Source organism: Bidens hawaiensis, unplaced genomic scaffold (assembly GCF_021521415.1).
Source record: "Bidens hawaiensis isolate Kalapana, Puna unplaced genomic scaffold, B.hawaiensis_p1.1 tig00015811_1, whole genome shotgun sequence".
NCBI lineage: Eukaryota > Viridiplantae > Streptophyta > Magnoliopsida > Asterales > Asteraceae > Bidens > Bidens hawaiensis.
The window spans coordinates 191,124-212,514 of NW_027492412.1; the positions used below are offsets into that span (position 1 = coordinate 191,124).

Here is a 21,391-nt window from a genome sequence, read left to right on the forward strand (position 1 = left end):
TCGAATTTGAAATGTAATGTTAACTTTACTTTTTAATTTTAATTTAATATTCCGTACGTTATATATTATTATTATTATTATTATTATCCTGCGGTTGGTTATATTGAAAAGGTAATGACTAGAAAAATAAATATTTTGGTAATTAACATTTAGGGGTGTTTGGGATTTCTTATTTTTATCTTTTTAGTTTAAAACACTTTTGATCGGTTCTTTAGATTTATATGAGTGTATTCTTTATTTTTTTAGTGTATGGTTTTGAATAGGAAAGAGAGAATAATTTATTGTTTATGGTTAAATTTTGAGAAATACTGTTCACATATAAAATTTTTTTAATATTTCTTTTAATGGTTGTGAGTGGAAGAAAGAGAAAAAATAATAATAAATGTATAAAAATGTATTATTTAATGAAAGAGAAAATATAGTAATTTTTAGTATAATTTTAAATATATAGATAAAGAATGGATTCATAGCCGTTCTCTTAAATTATTGTGAGTGAGTTTTGTAAATTATAGCAGTCTCTTTATTCTTACTGGGTAGATGTAAGGTTGTCTATATTTTATCCTTCTCAGACCTTTCCATAGCTTTGCTATTGATGGGATTTACAAGTACGATGACGACGATGATGCTGATAGGGTTTTAAGTGGTTGTGAGTGGATGGAAGAAAAGTTAATGCTTTTTTGTAAATTTGGAAAAATATTGTTTGTCCCAATTTATTTTTAATATATGTTGGATTGGTTGTGAATAAATGAGAGAGAAAACAATAATGATAAAGACATAAACAAGTATTATCTAAATAAACAATAGAGAAATGCAGTGATTTTTATGCAATTATAAGGATTTGGATGTGGATGTGGACGTGTTGGGAATGCTCTTATAACCTATGAAATGTTTTCTTTAAGGTGTTTGAGATTCATTATTATGTGAGATGCCAAATTGATAAATTACAAACTTATAACTTATTGCTATAAGTCATAAGAAAGTAAAAATAAGAAATCCTAGACAACCCCTTACTATCATCATGTTGGATTAATCTATCCATTTCTTTTAATAATTTCTTTTGATCGGTCGTTCTGAAATAAAATTAATCCATACGAAGAGGAATGACCTGAATTATTCATGGAGCTAGCCCAGTTCGTTAGGACTAGAAAGATCTAAATAGTATTTCGTATACAATCTTTGGTGATCTCTAAGAGGAAAAAAGAAATATTTAACTTAAACCAATAGACTTAAAAATGTCATTCACAATTCGTTAGGCCGTTGCCCCAAGATGAGGACCACAATGCGTGATCATGGACATCATCTCTACTTTCCATCCCTAATTTTAAAAATACCATAAGATAAAAAGGGTAATAATCAGGAAAAATAACTTTTGGTACCTAACTTTTATTTTATTGTCAAATAAATATATCCATGTCTTTGCTTTTGGTATATGTAATTAGACAATTGGTAATAGAGTCGAAGATGACATAAAACGTTATAATTTTATTGGGTAAACTAGAAGGGGGTGGATTGACGATTGAGGAACATGGATTTTGTTTTGCTTTTGAGGAAATCATTATAAACGGGCGTAATTGAAATTGGGTGCGTATGTTGCTTGGCTAGCCACTTGCTAGTCTTGCATTTTCGTTCATTAATAAAAGTGACTATTCAAAATGAAAGTAATTTTCTAGGGTGTGTAATGTGTTTGGTGTAAGAAGTTTATAAAAAATTATGGAGAGATAGACCGATTGAGTAAGTAGAGAGTTTTTGGAGATTTATAGAGGAAAGAAGTAAAAATTATGATTAAAGCGACATGAATTTTGAATTTGATTAGTATCAATTAGGTTTGTCATGGTATCGGCACTAAACTTAAAAAGTAAAGTTAGTAAATAACAAGAAATAGTGACACTAAGAAATAACATGTTTAAATTACGTTTATTCAGTCAGTAAAATCGAGCGTTGTGACAGCGAATTGACCCAAATTTAATTGGTATCAGTTAGGTTCGTTATGACACTGAAACAAAACCAAATAGATAACTGTTAGAATTAGTGATAAGCTCGGTACCGTACCGGTACCGATACCGAAAATCTCGATCCCGAAAATCGCAAATTTTTTGTACCGGTACCGAAATGTTCGGTTCGGTACCGGTACGGTACCGGTATTTAAGGTAAAAATCGGGAAATACCGGTACTGTACCGTACCGGTACCGTACTGGTCCCGAAAACTCAAAACCTTGGTACCGATTCGGTACCGACGGTACTATAACGATTTTTGCTCATCTGTAGTTAGAATAACATACTTATAGAATAAACAAAAACAAAAGGCAAAACATATTAAAAAAAGTATATTAAAAGAAAAACTAATATAATAATAATAATAATAATAATAATAATAATAATAATAATAGCACTGATATCTCTTTACTGTGTATAATAATTGGGCTTACCTTGTAAATTTTAATTGTGTTTATATAATTTTATTTGCTAAAATGTATATACAATTTTTGTTATAGTAAAAAAAATGTGATGATCTACCAATGGGCCATGATTTTTTTTTTATGAAACTGATGGGTCAATCATAGAAAAAAAAACATTTGGTTTGGTCGAAACTTTCTTATTGTATGATCCACTTAATTGTATCACAGAAAATCGTGTCAATTGACCACACTGTGGATGGGTCACTTACAAATCCATTAGTTGCAAAAGTTAAACACATTGACGTGTATACTTTAGAGGGATATTGCAAGCTTGCAACCTCTAAGATTATTAGGGTTGGATAAAGATTTATAGAGAATTATAGAGAAAGATGACTAATAATAAAATCACGTATAAAAAATAGAGACTGTATGAAGATTTATTAGTGGTATATGGAGATTGATGGAATAAAGAAATAAAAAAAAAAGAAATAGAAAAAGAAAAATGTGAATGGTTTAGGGTATGGGACCCCCCCCCCCCTTCACTTCGGGTTCCTTTACCCGATTCTTCAAGCCGAAATGATTTCCCGATGCATCTCTCGGCCTCCTTAACTTTGGGTTCTTTTGCAAGATTCTTCAAGCCAAAATTGTTACCTGTTGCATTAGGGGTGGTTGGAGATGTTAGCCGATTGAAACTGAGATAAAGCAGGAGCTCCATAACTTTTAATCTTTACATCTATATCTATATAAATGTCTACGAAAAAGAAATCCTATGTGTTACTCTCTGGTTGCTCTCCACCCCTCTCAAGCCACCAGATTGCTTGATTTGCGATTTTTAGGTTTTCCATGTGTTTGACCCTAATTTTCATGGGCATGGGTCTCACCAAAGTCAGATAATCCTTAAACGGGTTATAACATCTCATTTATTTGTCAAACCTTTTCATAACCAAAATAATAATTTTCGCGGGTCATGGTTGTCTCACCAAACCCGAATAGCTCAATTAAACAAGTTATACATTTCATTTATTTGTGAAATAACCCCTTAATCATCAAATATATTTCGCAGGGTAGGGGCCTAGCCAAACCCGGATAGCCCTTAAACAACATCCATTTATTTGTGAAACTCTTTTATTATCAAACCCTAATTTAATTTCTCTACTCTACACATTCTCCGTCGTCGGTCTATCTTTTCTATCAACGGTTAACTTCGAATTACCACCCACCATCTTATGCATCAACCATCATCGTCAACTACATCAACGCCCCCTTTTCGTAAGACAAATATTTGTGTTCATGTTTGTTTGTTTGTTTAAACAAATCAACATGTTCATGCTCGTTTATGTTCGTTCGTTAAAAATCTAAAAAAAGATGCACATCTCAATTGAAAGAGCCCATATGTTAAAATATTATGAACGTAACAAAAATAATAAATACATATTAAATCAAAACAAAACTACGCTAAAAAATAAAATAAATTCTTACAAAAATATAAATTAGAAAATGATGAAAAATTATATCTAAATAAACCATGGTAATAGAAGGGACTCAACTAGTTACCAAATAAATCATTACTCAAAATAGGCTAAAAAAGTTGTTTTCTTTGACAAATTAAACTATTGGTGATCATGTTTTGTAGGGATGAGCTCGGTAGCGTACCGGTACCGCCGGTCTCGAAAATCATGATTCCGAAAATCGTAAATTTTTGGTACCGGTATTTAAGGTAAAATTCGGGAAATATCGGTACCGTACTGTACCGTACCGTACCGGTGCCGTACAGGTCCCGAAAACTCAAAACCTTGGTACCGACGGTACCAAATCGGTACCGGTACCAATCGGTACCATATCGATTTTTGCTCATCCCTAATGTTTTCTGTAAATCGTTTGATTATTACTTGTTTAATAAATGGGCAATTTCATAAATCGTAACCAAGTTTCAAAAGTTTTTCAATGAAGTCACTCAAATTTAAAAAGTGTTCCAATTAAGTTACTCAACTTTCATATTTGATTAAATTAAAGGTTTTAACATGGTTTTTTAACCTTTTTATTTTTTGTTTCACACCGTAAATCTTTTTTTATCTTTTTTTATGTTGACGTTGAGTGGTGACGTGAATTTTATTTTTAAATTAATATAATTAACGTTTTCTTTTTTAAATTTAACTACATATATTGCAAATCTCGACCCCACATCTTATCCTTCATTTCTTTCTTGACACACAAAAATCAGTGAGACTTAATTTGAAGATTTAGTGACCCAATTTAAATAAAATATGCATAAATGATCTAATTGAAACACTTTTAAAACTTAGTATTTTATGATATATTTTCTTTAATAAAGAAGAGAAAGTATGGAGGCAATAGTAAATCACATGTCTAGATCATGTTGATGCAAAAAGAAGATATTTTGACCATCTAGTTAAAAACTTAAAATATTATAGTTTCGTCAACGGCCTAGATTATAGCTCGGTTAGAGTACTCCCACGATCGGGTTTTTTTAATAAAGAAAATATAAAAGCATTTAACCCAAACAACCAAGGTCAACCTAAGTCGGTCCACCAATGTCACAGCCCCTGACCCCTATACTTTGGGAGGGGAGTCGTGAACATTGAGTGATGGTATCGGTGTTTATTAAAATAATTTGCAGCGGAATATCTTAACAGAACTGTAGTTAGGAAAAATGATCAGAGTTGTAAAAACACCATAATCCTTATTTCATAAGTTTTATAGGGATAAACCCTAATTTACAAAACACGTTTCTTTATTCTGGTGGCAAGCCACTTATTTAAGCTGGAAGCCCGCGGGCATCATTCTTTTGTCTCTAACAAGTCACCTGAAACATGTTTAAAAATATTTGATCAGCAGGAAATACTGGTGAGTACATTCATTTATAAATAACACATTTTACAGTTACAGCATTAAGATGTTTTTACATCTGTCTGCTTACAAATTACCGAAAGGTACTTGTCACTCGACCGTATCTGTGACTGTGGTCATGTTACTTATTGGCTAACACTTGTCCAATACGTAACGTGTAATAGCCCAGCAGGCAAGCCTTGTATACAAAACCCCACAATACCAATAGTAACCATCCCGTAAGTCTACAGAGACTTAATCACTGTAATGTATTTTAAATCCTTTTAAAATATTTAAACTATTCATCATGAGTTTGATGGTTTTGGAAAAGCATCATGACAGTGTTGGAAAATCAATTGTCTTACGCAAATGTGAGTTATGCAAAAATTCGAATGTCTCACCTTGCAAGTTTATATTTAACAAGCCTTCTGGTGTTAAGCACCTAGATTAAACACAATGTAGTATATCTCTATTAGTATAAACCCATAATCATAACGATAATCACGAGACATGAAACTTTACACGATAGCACAATGTCATACCCTGGTTAGGTAGAGCTTTTGGATTCGTGTTATAAAAGTTCCTTTCGATCGGAGAGGTACCGTTACAATTACTTGGTATAATACTAGCCTTATATAAGAAAATGTTAGAGAGAGATCAAAAGTTTTTGAACGATTTGTGCAGTCCAAGATGCCTCCCTATTTATACTCGAAATTGAGCACTCCCTATTTATACGCGAAGGTGCAAAAATACTAAGGCGGCCCTTAAGCGGCGATGCGAAGTGCAAAGTGCGCCATCAAAGCGCTACCGTGCGCGTCAGGTGCTTCGCATCCTCCACTAGGACTGCTAGGTGTGATTTGGCACATAGGAATATTATCATGTGAACTCTCTTCCTTATAAAGAGCTTACAAGTTTTGTAATCTAGCGATGTGGGACAAGAGTTAGAAATCTTATTTATACCATGGTGGAAGCCTTCTATTTTCTTTCCTCCACCAATGTGGGATGAAATTTTCCTTTATATTTTCCATTCTTCCTTTTTATTTCTTCTCTTTTCTTTCTCATTTCTTCATTTCTTTCTTTGATTATTTTATTTCTTATTATGGTTTGTTATAACCAACCAAAGGGTCGGGTTTGGTTGCGCATTATTTATATATATATATATATATATATTAATTATGAACTTTCTTTTACTCACATTTTAGTACTGTGCTAGGCCTACAACATTTACTGCATTGTGTACAATCATGTGATGTATTGTTCTCACGAATTTGGAGGTTTGACAGTTAATGTGAATTGTCAAAGGATTCTGCCTTTATAGCAAAAATGTACAGCTCATTCTGCTTATGGTACAATCACATGAAGCATTCTATTAAATCCATTCTTTATTTCAATGAGAAAAAGGAATAGTGGCGTTGAACGAGCTTGATGATGATGATGATGATGATGATGATGATGATGATTCGACGTCAACATAGAGGACACCGGTAATCCACAAATCAATTCCACCTTCTACTCCTGATCATCTCTAATCTTCTTAAATATGTTCAACTTGGTTGTTTTATGTGTCCATTTTTGCTTCAATTCAATCAGCCATGGTAAAGGTATTATCGCCCAATTTTGATTATATCTTGACTCTGTTATTGTTATATTCAAGAAGCTGATTATTTGCTCAATTTGATATATGAAACTAACAAGATGGGCTTTGATTGATTTTAGCTATCATTTATTATATTATGCACATAAGTTTTTCGATATAATGCTCCAACTGAAACCACTTCGGTTGCAGCCTATCCAACTACTCCATGGCTTCTCTTAGTTTAGCTTTGATACACAGTTTCCAGATTCTTAAATGTTTACCCCTTTTCATTTGCAGGTTTTTCTTTCATAGGTAACAGCTACTGACTTTACAATTATGCTTATTTTTCTTTTTATTGTGTGATCAAAAGTGCATAGCCCATTTACATGCATAGGTTTTTGTTAAAGGTTAGAACTGGACGAGTTGGGCTACAGGTGAAAAATGGTTTGGTCGGCCAGGCTACGAGTCAAGACTAGGCGGATCCGTGGGTTCTGGTTCGGGTATGTAACATTTGCACTTTATTGAAATTTTAGTTTGTTGCACATTTTGAAACGAATTTGGGTTTCGGTTTTCTGTCCTTGAAAATAAAGATGACATATTAAACAAAACTTTTGAAGTAAAATTGCTCGGCTCCAAACTGATTGGAAAATCTTTTTGAAGTAATTAGATAGTGCAATTGTCTCATTACAAAGACTATATGAACACGTCTAACACAAACAAAACATAAACAAAATATGGCCCCAACTTAGCCCGCGGCAACGCGCGGCGGCCGCATATAAATTTGTTACTGCTTAAATATATATTATATTACTAAAACTTATCATCAAAAACATCTAATATTATGTGATTCATAAAAGCTTTAAAACTTTTTATATTTGAAATAAGTAACTTATTAGTTTCTAAACAAAACAAATTAATTTTAATCTCTATATTAGCTGCATGTATAGAATAAAGAACCACATTTATATTTAAAATAAGCCTTAAAGCTAATTATAATATGTGTTATATTCATAAAAAGAAATGGTTTGGTTGGGTTGTGAACGGGAGTATAAATTTGGGTTTGGTTGGGTTTAGATGAAAGAAAGAGAAATTAGTTTTTTAATAAAAAGTTGGGTTAAGTTAGATTGTGAATGAGAATAGTCTTAGTTTATGATATTTTATGTGTATTTAGGTGGTCACTTGGGGCCCTCATAAATCCAAAAATGAACAACCCAGATTAACCATATATTCTTTTCATAGCCCAAATTAGGGGCGCCATCGTATCGGGTTGGCGGGTTAATAGGTTTTGGGTTGACAGGTTAGCGTGTTGAGATTCTTCAACCCTAACCCAATCCATATTTTTATTCGTGTCATGTCGTGTCGATTCATTTAAATTCGTGTCGGGTTGTGTTTCTGGTAAACCCATTTTACATTCATATACGAGTATAAGTAATACCTATTGACTTGGTAATAAATTAAACAATTACTTATTCTTAGTCATAAAATCTTGTTAATAATTTGTGATAAATCTTATTGTTTTTGTGTATTTATATCTCATTATCAATTAAAAAACTTAGGTTCACATATTTAGCTCAAGATAAGAACAAATGAATAAAGTAACTAGAGAATAAATAATTAGAACTAATAAAATGTAACTGTTGTAAGTAAAAAGTAGATACAAATGGTATAAAATAAATTAGTTTTACTTTTAAAATTTAATTGATATATGAAAAATTAAAAATGTATGTATTTAACTTTAAAACTTAAAACTTTTTATATCTAAAATTAAAATATTAACTTCTCTAAAATTGTTAAATGGGTTAACATGTCAACCAACTTTTTAACGGGTTAGGTTCGGGCTGACCAGTTTTTTAAACGTGTCGGGTTCGGGTTGAACTGTTTAAGAAAACGAGTCGTGTCACCAGACCCAAAACCTATATTTTTTTTGTTTCGGGTTTCGGGCCGTGTCAGGAATTGACACCCCTAACCCAAACCAATTAAGTTATTAACTGTATAAAAACTTTTTTTTTTTTTGGAATTTATGGTCTTTATTTGTTGAAATAATTTTGGTTACTTTATGTGTAATATTTTCGGCACCCCAATTTAAATATTTATGTTCCGCCATTGGCCTTTCTCATCCATTATAAATCGTATAAGTAACCAGAGCGAGGCCATACATGAAGACAAAAAACCGGACAGTTGATCAACCATTTACAAAACACAAGAAAACCAAGGCTTTAATGTTTTCAATTTTAAGAAAACCATACTTTAATTTAAGTTAATGTTGACGTCCCAGTCCTCATTCTCCATCTCTGTTTCTACATATATACACACACATATATTATAATTTCTTTCTCTTTCTTTCGTTCACGAGATACAAACCGCAATGCTAGAAGTGCAATCTATAATTTTGGGGATGTGAATAATGAATAATGAATCTTTATATATAAAGATTCACTATTGCAAAATTCTTATATTTTGAAGATGTGAATAATGAATCTTTAAATACTATTGCAAAATTCTTATATTTTGGAGATGGAACTTCGTTTGAAAATTAAAGTAGAAAAAATTTCTAAAATTTTGAAAAACTAAATGCAAGAAGACTCCAATGTGAATCCACTAAGACAACAATGTGATACTATAGGTCTATGGTTACTTTCGTTTATGTTTTCTTGGTATTTTAGGTGCATAACTTGTAAGTATTTTTTTAAACTTCTTTCTGTATTATATATATATATATATATATATATATATATATATATATATATATAGGGTAAGGATCCTAAGAGAACTACTGGTAAATTGAGAACTTTGAGAACCACTTTGGACAAAAAAAGCCTCTAAAAAATATTTAAAAAAATTATAAAACAAAAAAAAACAAAAAATGTAAAAAAACCAAAATTCTTATATTTCATTGCGGTTTAATTAAAAAAAAACTGAAATTTTTTTTTTCTTTTTAATTCGTGTTATACCTATACACATATGTATACTTTCATTTAATCTCTAGTTACGTAATGTACACATATGTACATTATCATTTACCTTAAATTATACATATGCGTATAGGAAAAAACATGTGTGTATGTATTATACATATATGTATAATAAAAAAAACTGATTTTTTAATTCGTATTATACCTATACATATATGTATACTTTCATTTAATCTCTAGTTACGTAATGTACACATATGTACATTATCATTTACCTTAAATTATACATATGTGTATAGGAAAAAATCATGTGTGTACATATATGTACATATTATACATATATGTATAATTTAGCTACATCGAGAAATTTTTTTTTTTTAGAAACCGGGATGATAAATAAGAACTTTGGTTTTTTTACTTTTTTTATTTTTGTGTTTTTTTTGTTTTATGATTTTTTTTTATTTTTGGGTTTTTTTGTGGTCCAAAATTGTTCTCAAAGTTCTCAATTCCCAAAAAGTTCTCACATGATCCTGATCCTATATATATATATATATATATATATATATATATATAGGAGAAATATAGTTTGAAAACCCTCTTGAGTTGAGAAAACCCGTGAAAACCCTATGTAACATCGGTTTTTTTTGCTACATATAATATATGTTGTAACATTTAATACAAAACATCGAAAACATAAAAAAAAATGTTTTACTATTTTTTTAGTAATTTTTATATATGTTTTCAAGAGAGAGAAAATGTAAATAAACTTTTATATTTTTTATTAACTTTAATTGTGGACCACAAGATTTAATCTTTAATTAAAAACATATGATTGAGAATGAGTTTCTAGAGTTTTCTTAACTCAAATAGGTTTTTATTCTAACATGACCTATATATACATACCAGATGCAAGTTGGCTTGTAGAGATAAATTAAGATCACATGGGAAACAATGACCGTTGTATGAAAAGAGGGTCACCATTGATCTTTGGTCAAAAGAGAATGGGTCTCATTAATGGATAAACTCCTACTAAATAGAGGACACGACATCTTTGAAGTCAGTTTTGCTAATCAGAGTCACCATTGATCTCTGGTCAAAAGAGAAAAAGAGAATGGGTCTCATCACCAACTAATTAGAGGACACGACATAAATTATATCTTTGAAGTGAACTTTGCTAAAAAAAAAGAATAAAACATCATTAACTTTAACAACTAAATAAATAAAAAATGATCTTGCCCTTCATCCTTCGTGCGCATTCTTTTCTCGAATGGTAAATTTTTGTAAAAGGCAAGGCCAAAATCTGAACAAACAGAGACAGCCTCTAATTATATGGAAACAAAATTGACACAACCTTTCCATATAACTTACTTATCTTTAGACCTATTTTTAACCCAAAGAAATCCAATCACTTTTGACATGTTTGTTTGTTTACAAAGGTCACTTCGTTCTGAGCTTTCTACAAACACCACAATATGTAATTATACTGATTCCGTGCACTACTTTTTTCTTTGCCGATCCGGACTATATATATTTGTGTAATTCAAGCAAGTCTATTATTGAAAATCAAATATTTGTGGTATGTTGCACCACCTGATCATGAGATACCAAAGTCTCGCAACCATAAAACATGAAGCGAAAAGATGACCCTCCGTCTCTGTAGCACTATTACATAGTACACATAGATGTTAATCCACCTGAACATTCGCCCTCCACCCCCAAAATGTTACATTTGCGGGGGAACCATTTGCATCCTTCCATAACAAGAGTTTGCTCGCATCTATTTCCGAGGCCATGATGTGCTTAACTGATTAAACCAAGAATTGCCGTGACTTGCCGGCCAACCACGTCTAGACTCTAGAGTCTTTTCGATTTGAGGTCTTTAACAGTTAAGAAGGTTGTAGCATTGTTTTAGTTAGCTTATCTTAGTATTAGTTCGCTTATCTTAGTATTTAGAGTAGCGGACACGACTCATGCTTTATTCTTTGGCTCGGGTAATCCATAGCGGCAATGGTTGTGCCAAGAGTGTGCACGGGTGTCTTAGCCGACGTCGAAGCTAGGTACTTTTGACAAGCCAAAGACTTCCAAACAGGAGGGGACGATTTAAGGGTTGTAGGAGATTACAACATTACTTGCAAAAGTATATAAATCAGTATTTATTAATTCATAATAAATAAAAATCAACAATATTCATTATAAATATAGGGTTTGAATCACATACAAATGAAATTAGCGTGATAATCGTAAGAATCAAGTACTAAAGTAATTATATATACAAGTAGAGTAATTATGTAATTACACCATAAAGTAATTTAGCACGTTAATTTAATTTGTACGTTAACTTTCCCCTATATATCATTCTATATTTCTATTCCTTATTTCACCAAATAATAAATATACAAGTATAAATAGTTTTGGCACGGTTTAACTACGTACAGTTTAATCACAGTAAGCGTATCTTGGATAATATTGCTTAATTAGTGTCTGACACTTGTAATATCATATATTAATAGTCACATGAATAATTGAATGTGTAACTGATGTGATACATAGTTGCACTTTCAAAAAGTAATTTTACTTTCAGATATTTATGGAGGGAAAGAGTTAATTAAAACTTGAATATTAATACAGAATGACTGGAGGAGCAAGAAGTTGTAACCAAATTTCCTTGTAATTGTTTTCCAAATTCATGACTCTTCTACCCCTCTTCATCATCCTCTCTTTACAATGCAAAACTTCAACATCACAACCATGGATCAAAGCCGGTTATTGGTACACTGGAAGTGTAAACCCAACACCCAACATAAACTCGGCTCTTTTCACTCACCTCATATGCGCTTTTGCATACATAAGCCCTTCAACCCACAAGATGGTTTTACTAGAATCAGATGAGCCATACATATCGACGTTTGCGTCCACGGTCAAGAGGCGCAACCCATTGGTTAAACCACTTTTATCAATTTCGATAGCGAACGAGACATATGAGAAGACGGTGGGAGATTCATCCAACTTTTTAGTAGTGGCAGAAAACCCCGCTTATCGAAAGATTTTCGTTGAATCTTCAATAAAAATGGCTCGTGCTTACGGGTTTGAGGGACTAGATCTTTCTGCTACTACTTTATTAAGCACAAAAGGAAACATGACCAGTTTAGAGATCGTATTTAAGGAGTGGCGAGTTGCGGTGGACCGAGAAAAACTGATCTTGACCATGGGAGTTCATTACTCGCCTGATCTCGACTCAGTGAGTTACCCGGTTGACTTGGTAAGCAAGACTTTTGATTGGGTGCATGTTCGATCATACGACTATCATACACCGATGATCAGTAATTTAACGGCAGCTCATTCAGCCCTATACGATCCATCTAGCCACATGAATACAGATTATGGTATAAACCAATGGATCAAAAGGGGACTGCCTGCTAGCCAACTGGTGCTTGGTTTAGCATACCATGGCTTTGCTTGGACCCTTGTGGACCCTAAACATAATGGCATCGGTGCACTGGCTAAAGATCTGGCTATTACACCGGATGGGTCCATGAGCTATGAGTATATCAGGAAGTACATGAGAAGTTACAACATTTATTCGGTTTATAATTCAACGTACGTGATAAATTATTGTGTGATTGATTCGTTTTGGATCGGGTTTGATGATGTGGAGGCTATCAGAAATAAAGTTTCTTACGCGAAAGAGAAGGGACTTTGTGGTTATAACGTATGGCAGGTCGCTCATGACTACAACTGGGAACTCTCAATAGCTGCTGGTATGTGCTATAGGTTTATGATAAATGAAACTTGCTAATGATTTACACAGGAATATATGATCGTAAACTTGCTAATTATAGATTACTGATCGTTATATTACAAATGAAGGGGATAAGTGAAAGGGCGTGATAACCCTTCTTGAAAGGACGCACTGAACTCCGGATTAAATCAAATCAATATTATGCTAAGTAGTAAGTACTAGCAAGTACAAATCAGATGAGGTGAAAACACTTTTTATCCCAACCCTTCTTGGTAGGTAATTTCAGTTCTAATATGATTACAAAATGGGCGTTTTAAGGAAAAGCTTTTCATTTTCATGAAATTAACGACTTTTGGAAAATATAATCAATTTTTAATTAAAAGGATTTAGTAGATTATATGGATTAACAATATAATTTAGTGACTTTGGACCCCTTTGACCAATTACTATACACACAAAACTACCAAAGTAGTTTAAAAAGAGAATGCACTTACCATGACACACTTTGCAGCTCAAGAACAAGATATATACAGCCACCACAAGCTATTATTGGTGATTACTTTGTGCACAATTGCTTCTTTTATCCTGCTACTAGGCTGCATAATCTATTACCTGAGAGAAAGGATCATATCAAAAGGTAAACCTTTTATCTTCCAAATTTACTTGTCAATTTCCACCATTCCCAGAAAACAAAATATATTAGAAATTGTTAGGATCTTGGTTGTTGCAAACACCCACACGATCAAAATGCAGAAAAATAAACGAACACGAGACACAAGGATTTACATGATTCGGTCTAAGCTAACCTACATCACGGGCTCAACCAGCAATTTATTGTCTTTCATCTCTCGTGATAAGAGAATACAAGTACAAGGATTACAATATATAGAGACATATGGCAAGCTACGAATAGCTTAGGGAACAGAAAACATAAACGGACCATAATAAAGAGATGTAGAGCCGACTAAAAACCTCAATGTTTTCTATCTGCATTAGACCCAAATAATAATCCTTTGAGTAAACAGGGCGCAAACCGAGCCCAAGCCTCCACAAACTTAACAAAAATGATTTTTGGCTTTATGTTTATAAAGATGATATTGATATCATATACTTAACATCCTGTCATCATCGAATTCTGATAACATATTCCATTTGTTTAATAGTGAAACAGGTGATGAATCAAGGAAAAATATCATATCATAACCACCAAGTAACTAGCTTTGTAGACATAAGGGAAGCTACGAATAGCTTCTCAGAAGAAAATAAGCTTGGCGAGGGAGGATATGGACCCGTTTATAAGGTACTTATTTCTTTTAGTTTAAAATTAGTACCAAAATCTTATATTCAACTATGATTCAAACGACTCTGCACCAACATCAACATAAGTGTTACACGTCTGTAAAAATGTGAGTACATTATACTCGTTTGATTACATAGGGACCATGGTGTAGTGATCGAGCCATCATGATAAATATGTAAATCACATCTTGAGATGGAAATATCATAGGTAAGATATGTAGCCCGGTATCACATCTCACACAAATGTTAAATGGGACTCTAAAATTTCTAGAGCATGCACAAGCCCTCAATATCATGAGGAAAAATCTCTAATGCATAATGCATTATACTATCATGGACAAGTCTACATGTTACATGCGAGACCAGTACCATGGACGTTGTATGGATATTTCTAAATTTAGTATACTAGTAAGTAAGAAATACTATATAAATAGGGCTGCTCATTTGAGCAAGACACCTCTAAAATTAATCATCAAGGTTACCTTGTATTGCATCCTTCTAAAAATAAAGCTTTCTTTGGTTACGACATTTTGTATTTCGCTATAATCACTTCATTTCAAATCCGTGTAGAGTTGGGACAAAAGGTGAACTTAGAAAGAAAGTGCCAAACAGAAGAGTTAAAGGAATAACTCCCTCACAACTAGCATGCTAAGAGAAATATTGTTGTTGCATGTCAATTATTTTACAAGAATATATTAGTTAATCTAGAACATAGAAATGGCTTATCTACTAGGAGTGACTACAAATCAACCAAAATAGATCTGTAAGACCCTGAACTCGGTGCCCTACACCGGACGTTGGATTTACTCATAAACACAGTTTTAAATATCAGAGTGAATTAAAAATTTTCGCGGAATACATAACATTCAACTATATCTTACATAACCATTCGCTTCTTGTCTTAATTAACATTCAATTTGTCTTACATAAATAAAAACATAACAAAAGAAACATCATCACATTCCTCCTCGAGATGCCATCCTCTTCAGTCCAATGCCATGTGTCTCCATCTAGCCAGCTGTTTTAACCTATTTGCCTACGTGCATACTAAAAGTCTGCTACGCTGAGTGAGTTCTAGTTAATCAGGCAACATACATCACATTCGCATACTTAAATATACGTATAAGAAGATACACATTACATACTTAACCTGCTTACCTTTCTTTCATACATACATATATACATTCTTACTTTCATACTTTCATACATTCATACTTTCATTCTTTTATACTTTCTTGTTTTAACTTACCTAATACATACATAATTATCTCCACGTTTTAAAGAGCCTTTTGTCCTATAACCTCACATATATTATAAGGGTTTGGTCCCCACTCTCGTAGATATTATTAGGGCCTGTTCCCACATTCGTAGATATTATTAGGACCCATTCCCTACATTCGCAGATATTATCAGGGCCTGCTCCGTAAATTCGCAGATATTATTAGGGTGATTTGTTCCCTACATTCATAGATATTATTATGGTCTGTTCCCTCCTTCTTTCCATACAACCATTCATACATTTCCATTATACACACACACACACACACACACAACTCCTAACATTTCCTTCATACATTCCACATTTCTGTATCATTCATAAAACATTCACATAACATACACTTACCACTTAAGGTAAGTTATTAACTAGTCACATAGGGGTATGCACACAACGCCGAAAAACATAATAGAGAAAGGTGCTAGAAACTCACCTAAATCACGTTCCTCTCTGAGTTAATGGTAATTTCTCTCTTCAACTAGGCACGACTAACTGTTTAACAAGTATATGTGCCAAATAACTATCTTTCTAACTAAACCATGCTGCCCAAACTAGGGACTGATTTAACTTAGTGAATGGGCTACTGTTCTGAACTAAATCGCATATGAAACCAATCGGATCGTATATTCAATCTATCGCATCGCATATGAAACCAATCGGATCGCATTTGCAACCAATCGGATCACATATGCAACCAATCAAAATTTTAACCAATTGAATCGAATCACATTTCAACCAATCGAATCAAATCGCATTTCAACCAATCAAATCGAATCACATTTCAACCAATCGAATCGAATCGCATTCTTATGAATGCGATCCAAAATGGGTTTTCTTGTTTTCTTTTAGTATAATCGTTTTCTTTCGACCCTCTAAGACTCATCTTACCATTATCACGAGTTCTGGGCTACAACGACTTCATCTACTAGTTCTTAAACGGTCCGAACATACTTTTTCATACCAAATCACACCCGTTAACTCTTTTACTACAAAGTTTATGCTTTTCATACATATTATAACCCGATTTGTTACTCTACAAAGTCCTACAGCAAAACGACCTCAAAATCTAGTGTTTTAACCTTAAAACGTACCTTAAGAGATTAACACTTGAATCTTGGTATGTTCCTTGCTATTTGGTGAAGATTGAACCACAAAACATCTTGGTTTCTCTTGGATCTTGGATCCGATTGAGAGAAGGGAGTGTTTGCATGTGTTTTTGAGTGTGTGGAGGCAATATGATGGAAATGAGGATTTTTGGGTTTTGAGAAGGTTTGTGGTGCTTATATAGGATAAGCTCATGGACCTTAAGTCCCATCATAACCATTCCCTTAATCCATCTTTTGATTCCAAGCCCACAACTCCACTTATTATTATCCTAATTATATGACAACGCTTAATTAAGTAAATGAAACTTCTTTATTTATTATTTTAAAAAACGAATGTTACAAGATCACTATATAACTTTTTTTTTCATGGTTATCTCAGCTTAATGCTTGATCTTAAGGCTAAGATATATAATTTACTTGTAATCCCAACCAGGGAAAATTATCAAATGGACAAGAAATAGCAGTAAAAAGACTTTCACATAGTTCTAAACAAGGAATTGAGGAGTTTAAGAATGAGGTTACGTTTGCAACCAAACTTCAACATGTGAATCTAGTGAAACTCTTGGGGTTTTGCACCGAAAGGGAAGAAAAGATGCTGATCTATGAATATATGCCAAATAAAAGCTTAGACCTCTACCTCTTTGGTGACAAACTTTCTATATTCCTAATATTAAATTGATTATATGAACTCACATACTGTTTTACTTAAAATTACTTGTAGATCCAACTCGTAGGTCAATGTTGAACTGGGAGAAATGGGTTGAAATAATTGAAGGGATAATTCAAGGACTTTTGTATCTCCAAGAATACTCGAGACTTACAATAGTTCATAGAGACTTGAAAGCAAGCAACATTTTACTTGATGCTAATATGAAGCCTAAAATATCAGATTTTGGTATTGCAAAAAGCCTTCAAAACAATGAAGTTGAGGCAAATACTGACAGGATTGTTGGGACCTAGTAAGTACGCTCAAAAGTTGATATTATCATTCCACATACTTTTCAATATTTACAATATCATGATTCTTTAGTCTTATTACTATTTTCTTGGTGCAATGCAGCGGATGTGTTCCTCCTGAGTATGTAAAAGAAGGTTTATACTCTCGAAAATATGATGTTTATAGTTTTGGGGTTCTCCTTCTGCAGATCATAAGTGGGAAGAAGAACTATAACGTCTATGGACCACATCAAAACCTAAATCTCCTAGAATATGTAAGCTTCTTTCCCTTGTTCTTTTATCTTTTAAATTGCAGAATACGTAAGCTACACTGCTAGAAAAATACGCCTTTACCATAACTAAGATCTGTTGGTTGGCATTTTCCATTGGTAATTTCAATTAACAATGGGAAGGGGTTATCAGTAAAATCTGTATGGATAAACACATTACCAATGGAATTCATAACTTCTTGGTGGTTGGTGACTATAATTTATCCTTGGTAGCCAAGTCCCTGTAGTCAAATACTAAATTTATAATTTACTGAATTTAACGGTTGTGTTAAAAGACATTAGTTTCTCCATATAATTGTGAGTGAGTCCTCTATATTATATATAGTAGTTATAAGTGGTTGTGATTGGAGGAAATAGAAAAACTTTTGTTTATGAGTAAATTTAGAGAAACAGTGTTCACTCTCTATAATTTCTTAATGCTTCTTGAAAGTGATTATGAGTGGACGAGGGAGAAAATGTAATGATAAAAGTATAAAAAATATTATTTAATTGAAAAGGAGAGAGAAAATACAGCTTTTGTTATATAATTATAGAGATGGAGATATAGGTGCTGCTAGGAATGCTATTATATCTTTAGTAACAACCTACAGTTTTAGCTTTAGTCTAACACTAACTTATTATTTGGTTATCATTGCATTTGAAAATAATTGGTTTGCTGTACTTAATCCAAGTGAAGATCCGCTTTTGGATTGATGCATGGATCATTGTGTAAGCTTAAGAAATAACTGATAGGTATCGTTAGTATACAAAATTGGTGAATTACTTGACGTTTTGTTGATAGTTGAACTTTATATTATGCCTGTAAAATTCCGCGAACCAAATGGACCCTTAAGGTTTGAGTGCGCGTGATAGTTTTTGCGCCCAACCAACCGAAAATCTTAAATCGAGTTGAAAGAAATCCTAACAACCAAACTTAGTGACTTAATTAGTGAACCCCCCTGGGGAAAAAATTCATTCACTGATCCTTTCTTCATAAATCACAAATCCATTCTTCATGTAAATATTAAAACATTAACAGCCCAGATTTTATTTTCGAAACAAAAAGAAAATATATCTGCCTTAATAACCCAAATTTGATCCAGAATATTTGTAGTCTCAAGTTAATGCTGTTGCACAATTAAGTCACTAAGTTATTGCTAGTGTTTATATAACTTATTTATTTGGCCTACAAGCATTTTATCTAATTAAAAACAAAAAGAAGACATATAAAAGGACTAATTAGTAAGACAACAATGTATTCAAGATCGCTTCTAGGAGTACATGATTTTTCATCCCATTTTTTTATCGTTCACAACGAACTCCTTAAGTTCGATTCTGAATTTGTTTTTTGTTTTCTTTTTAAATCTGAATATTTGCATATGCAAACTCGTATTATAAACATGAATTCCATGTCTGGGCAGTTTTGCTGATTCTGAAATTTTCTTATTCTTGGGAAAAAATTTTCAGACACAATAATTGGACAGAAAAAACACGACGGAAAAACTTGGACAGAAAGTAAATTAGGCAACTAGTACTTTTTCTCTTGCCCATATTCTGACTTGTTTAATATATTTTACAATCAACGGTTATACTGACATCCTGTTTGCACAAATGATCAGCACAATGTTTAATTATGATGTCTGACTATGAATAATGCAGGCCTATGTTCTATGTAAAGAAGGCAAAGGAATGGAGTTTATAGACCCTTCATTGGATGATGAATCTTCAACATATAAATTAGCCAGATGCATTCAGGTGGCCCTGCTATGTGTTGAAGAGCAATGGTCACACAGACCATCAACGCTGGAAGTTTCAGCCATGCTAAGGAATGAATATCAAAATCTGCCTATGCCCAAAAGACCTGCTTTTTCAACAAATAAATATGATGAAGAAAAGAAAAATAAAAGCAGTGGAAATGCCTCTTCTGTTGATATTGCAACCATTTCCCAACTTTTACCTCGTTGATCGTTTACCATTGTGACCAGCAGTGGTGGAATCAAGGCATCTTTGACGAGTCTAGAGTTTTTTACGCCTATATTATAACTTGGGGTTCCAACTCAAATTCTCCTAAAGATATCACTTTTAGTGCTCGATATGGATTGACCACCACCTTGTGTGTGAACGAACGATTGGGTTGTAATCCTCATTCGAAAATTGGCAAAGCAAACAATCACCGTATGTTGGATATGTTATACACAATCATTTATAACTATACCATATAACTTACAAACCTCACTCACATAATTATACGGCACGAGCTAAGAATGCTCTCATAGCCATATCGTTTACAAAACTCACTCACATAATTATGGGACACTGGTTGAGAATGCTCTAACTAGTTCTAGTGGTACCATAAATCATAATATTTTAAGTTTGCCTTATATATATAACAACAATCATACATAATAAAAATCCCACTGTTAGCAAAACTATTAACACGGTCTTGGATGATGGAATGTAGGTAAACCGTACCTCTATCCAAAAAATAAAGATGTTGCATCCATAGAAACCACTAGATCTAAAACTATATGTATGGAGTTGTATAAAAGAAACACAAAAGTTCATCACTAGACCTCTAGAAAGCAAAGACAAAATCAATCAATGTATAGGTTATAATAATAATAATAATAATAATAAGGAGGAAGAGGAGGAGATGTTTGTAAAAATCCCAATATTTATTATAAAAGAGTAATGATTTGATACGTCGGTCTAAAATATAAAACCTAGCATGACGAATACTAAAGTATAAGAAAATAATTTAAAATAAAATATCACAATAATATTTCATTTGGAACTTAAAAATAAATAGATAAATACCTAAACATATTACGTTAAGTTGAATTAATAAAAATATGACGATAATTAATCAAAGCGACACGAAACATAATAAGGTAAAGAAACATCCTAAGATATGTTTCTATAAAAAAACAACTATGCATTGCCTTAGAATTCTTTAACGTTAATCCTACGTCTTCAAAAATTCTTATCCTCAACCAGGTCCTCGGATAGGTGCATGTCTATCAAATCATGCGTAA

At 32.7% G+C, this 21,391-nt stretch overlaps 1 protein-coding gene across 1 annotated transcript; it reads left to right on the forward strand.

The window, feature by feature from the left end:
• Window positions 1–12,417: 12,417 nt before the first annotated feature.
• Window positions 12,418–20,321, forward strand: LOC143549815 (uncharacterized). The gene is made up of 7 exons (XM_077040614.1): window positions 12,418–13,495; window positions 13,982–14,107; window positions 14,634–14,770; window positions 17,585–17,795; window positions 17,873–18,110; window positions 18,212–18,362; window positions 20,016–20,321. The coding sequence occupies exons 1-7, from the start codon at window positions 12,418–12,420 to the stop codon at window positions 20,319–20,321; spliced, it is 2,247 nt and encodes a 748-aa protein (XP_076896729.1).
• The last annotated feature ends 1,070 nt before the right edge of the window (window positions 20,322–21,391 follow it).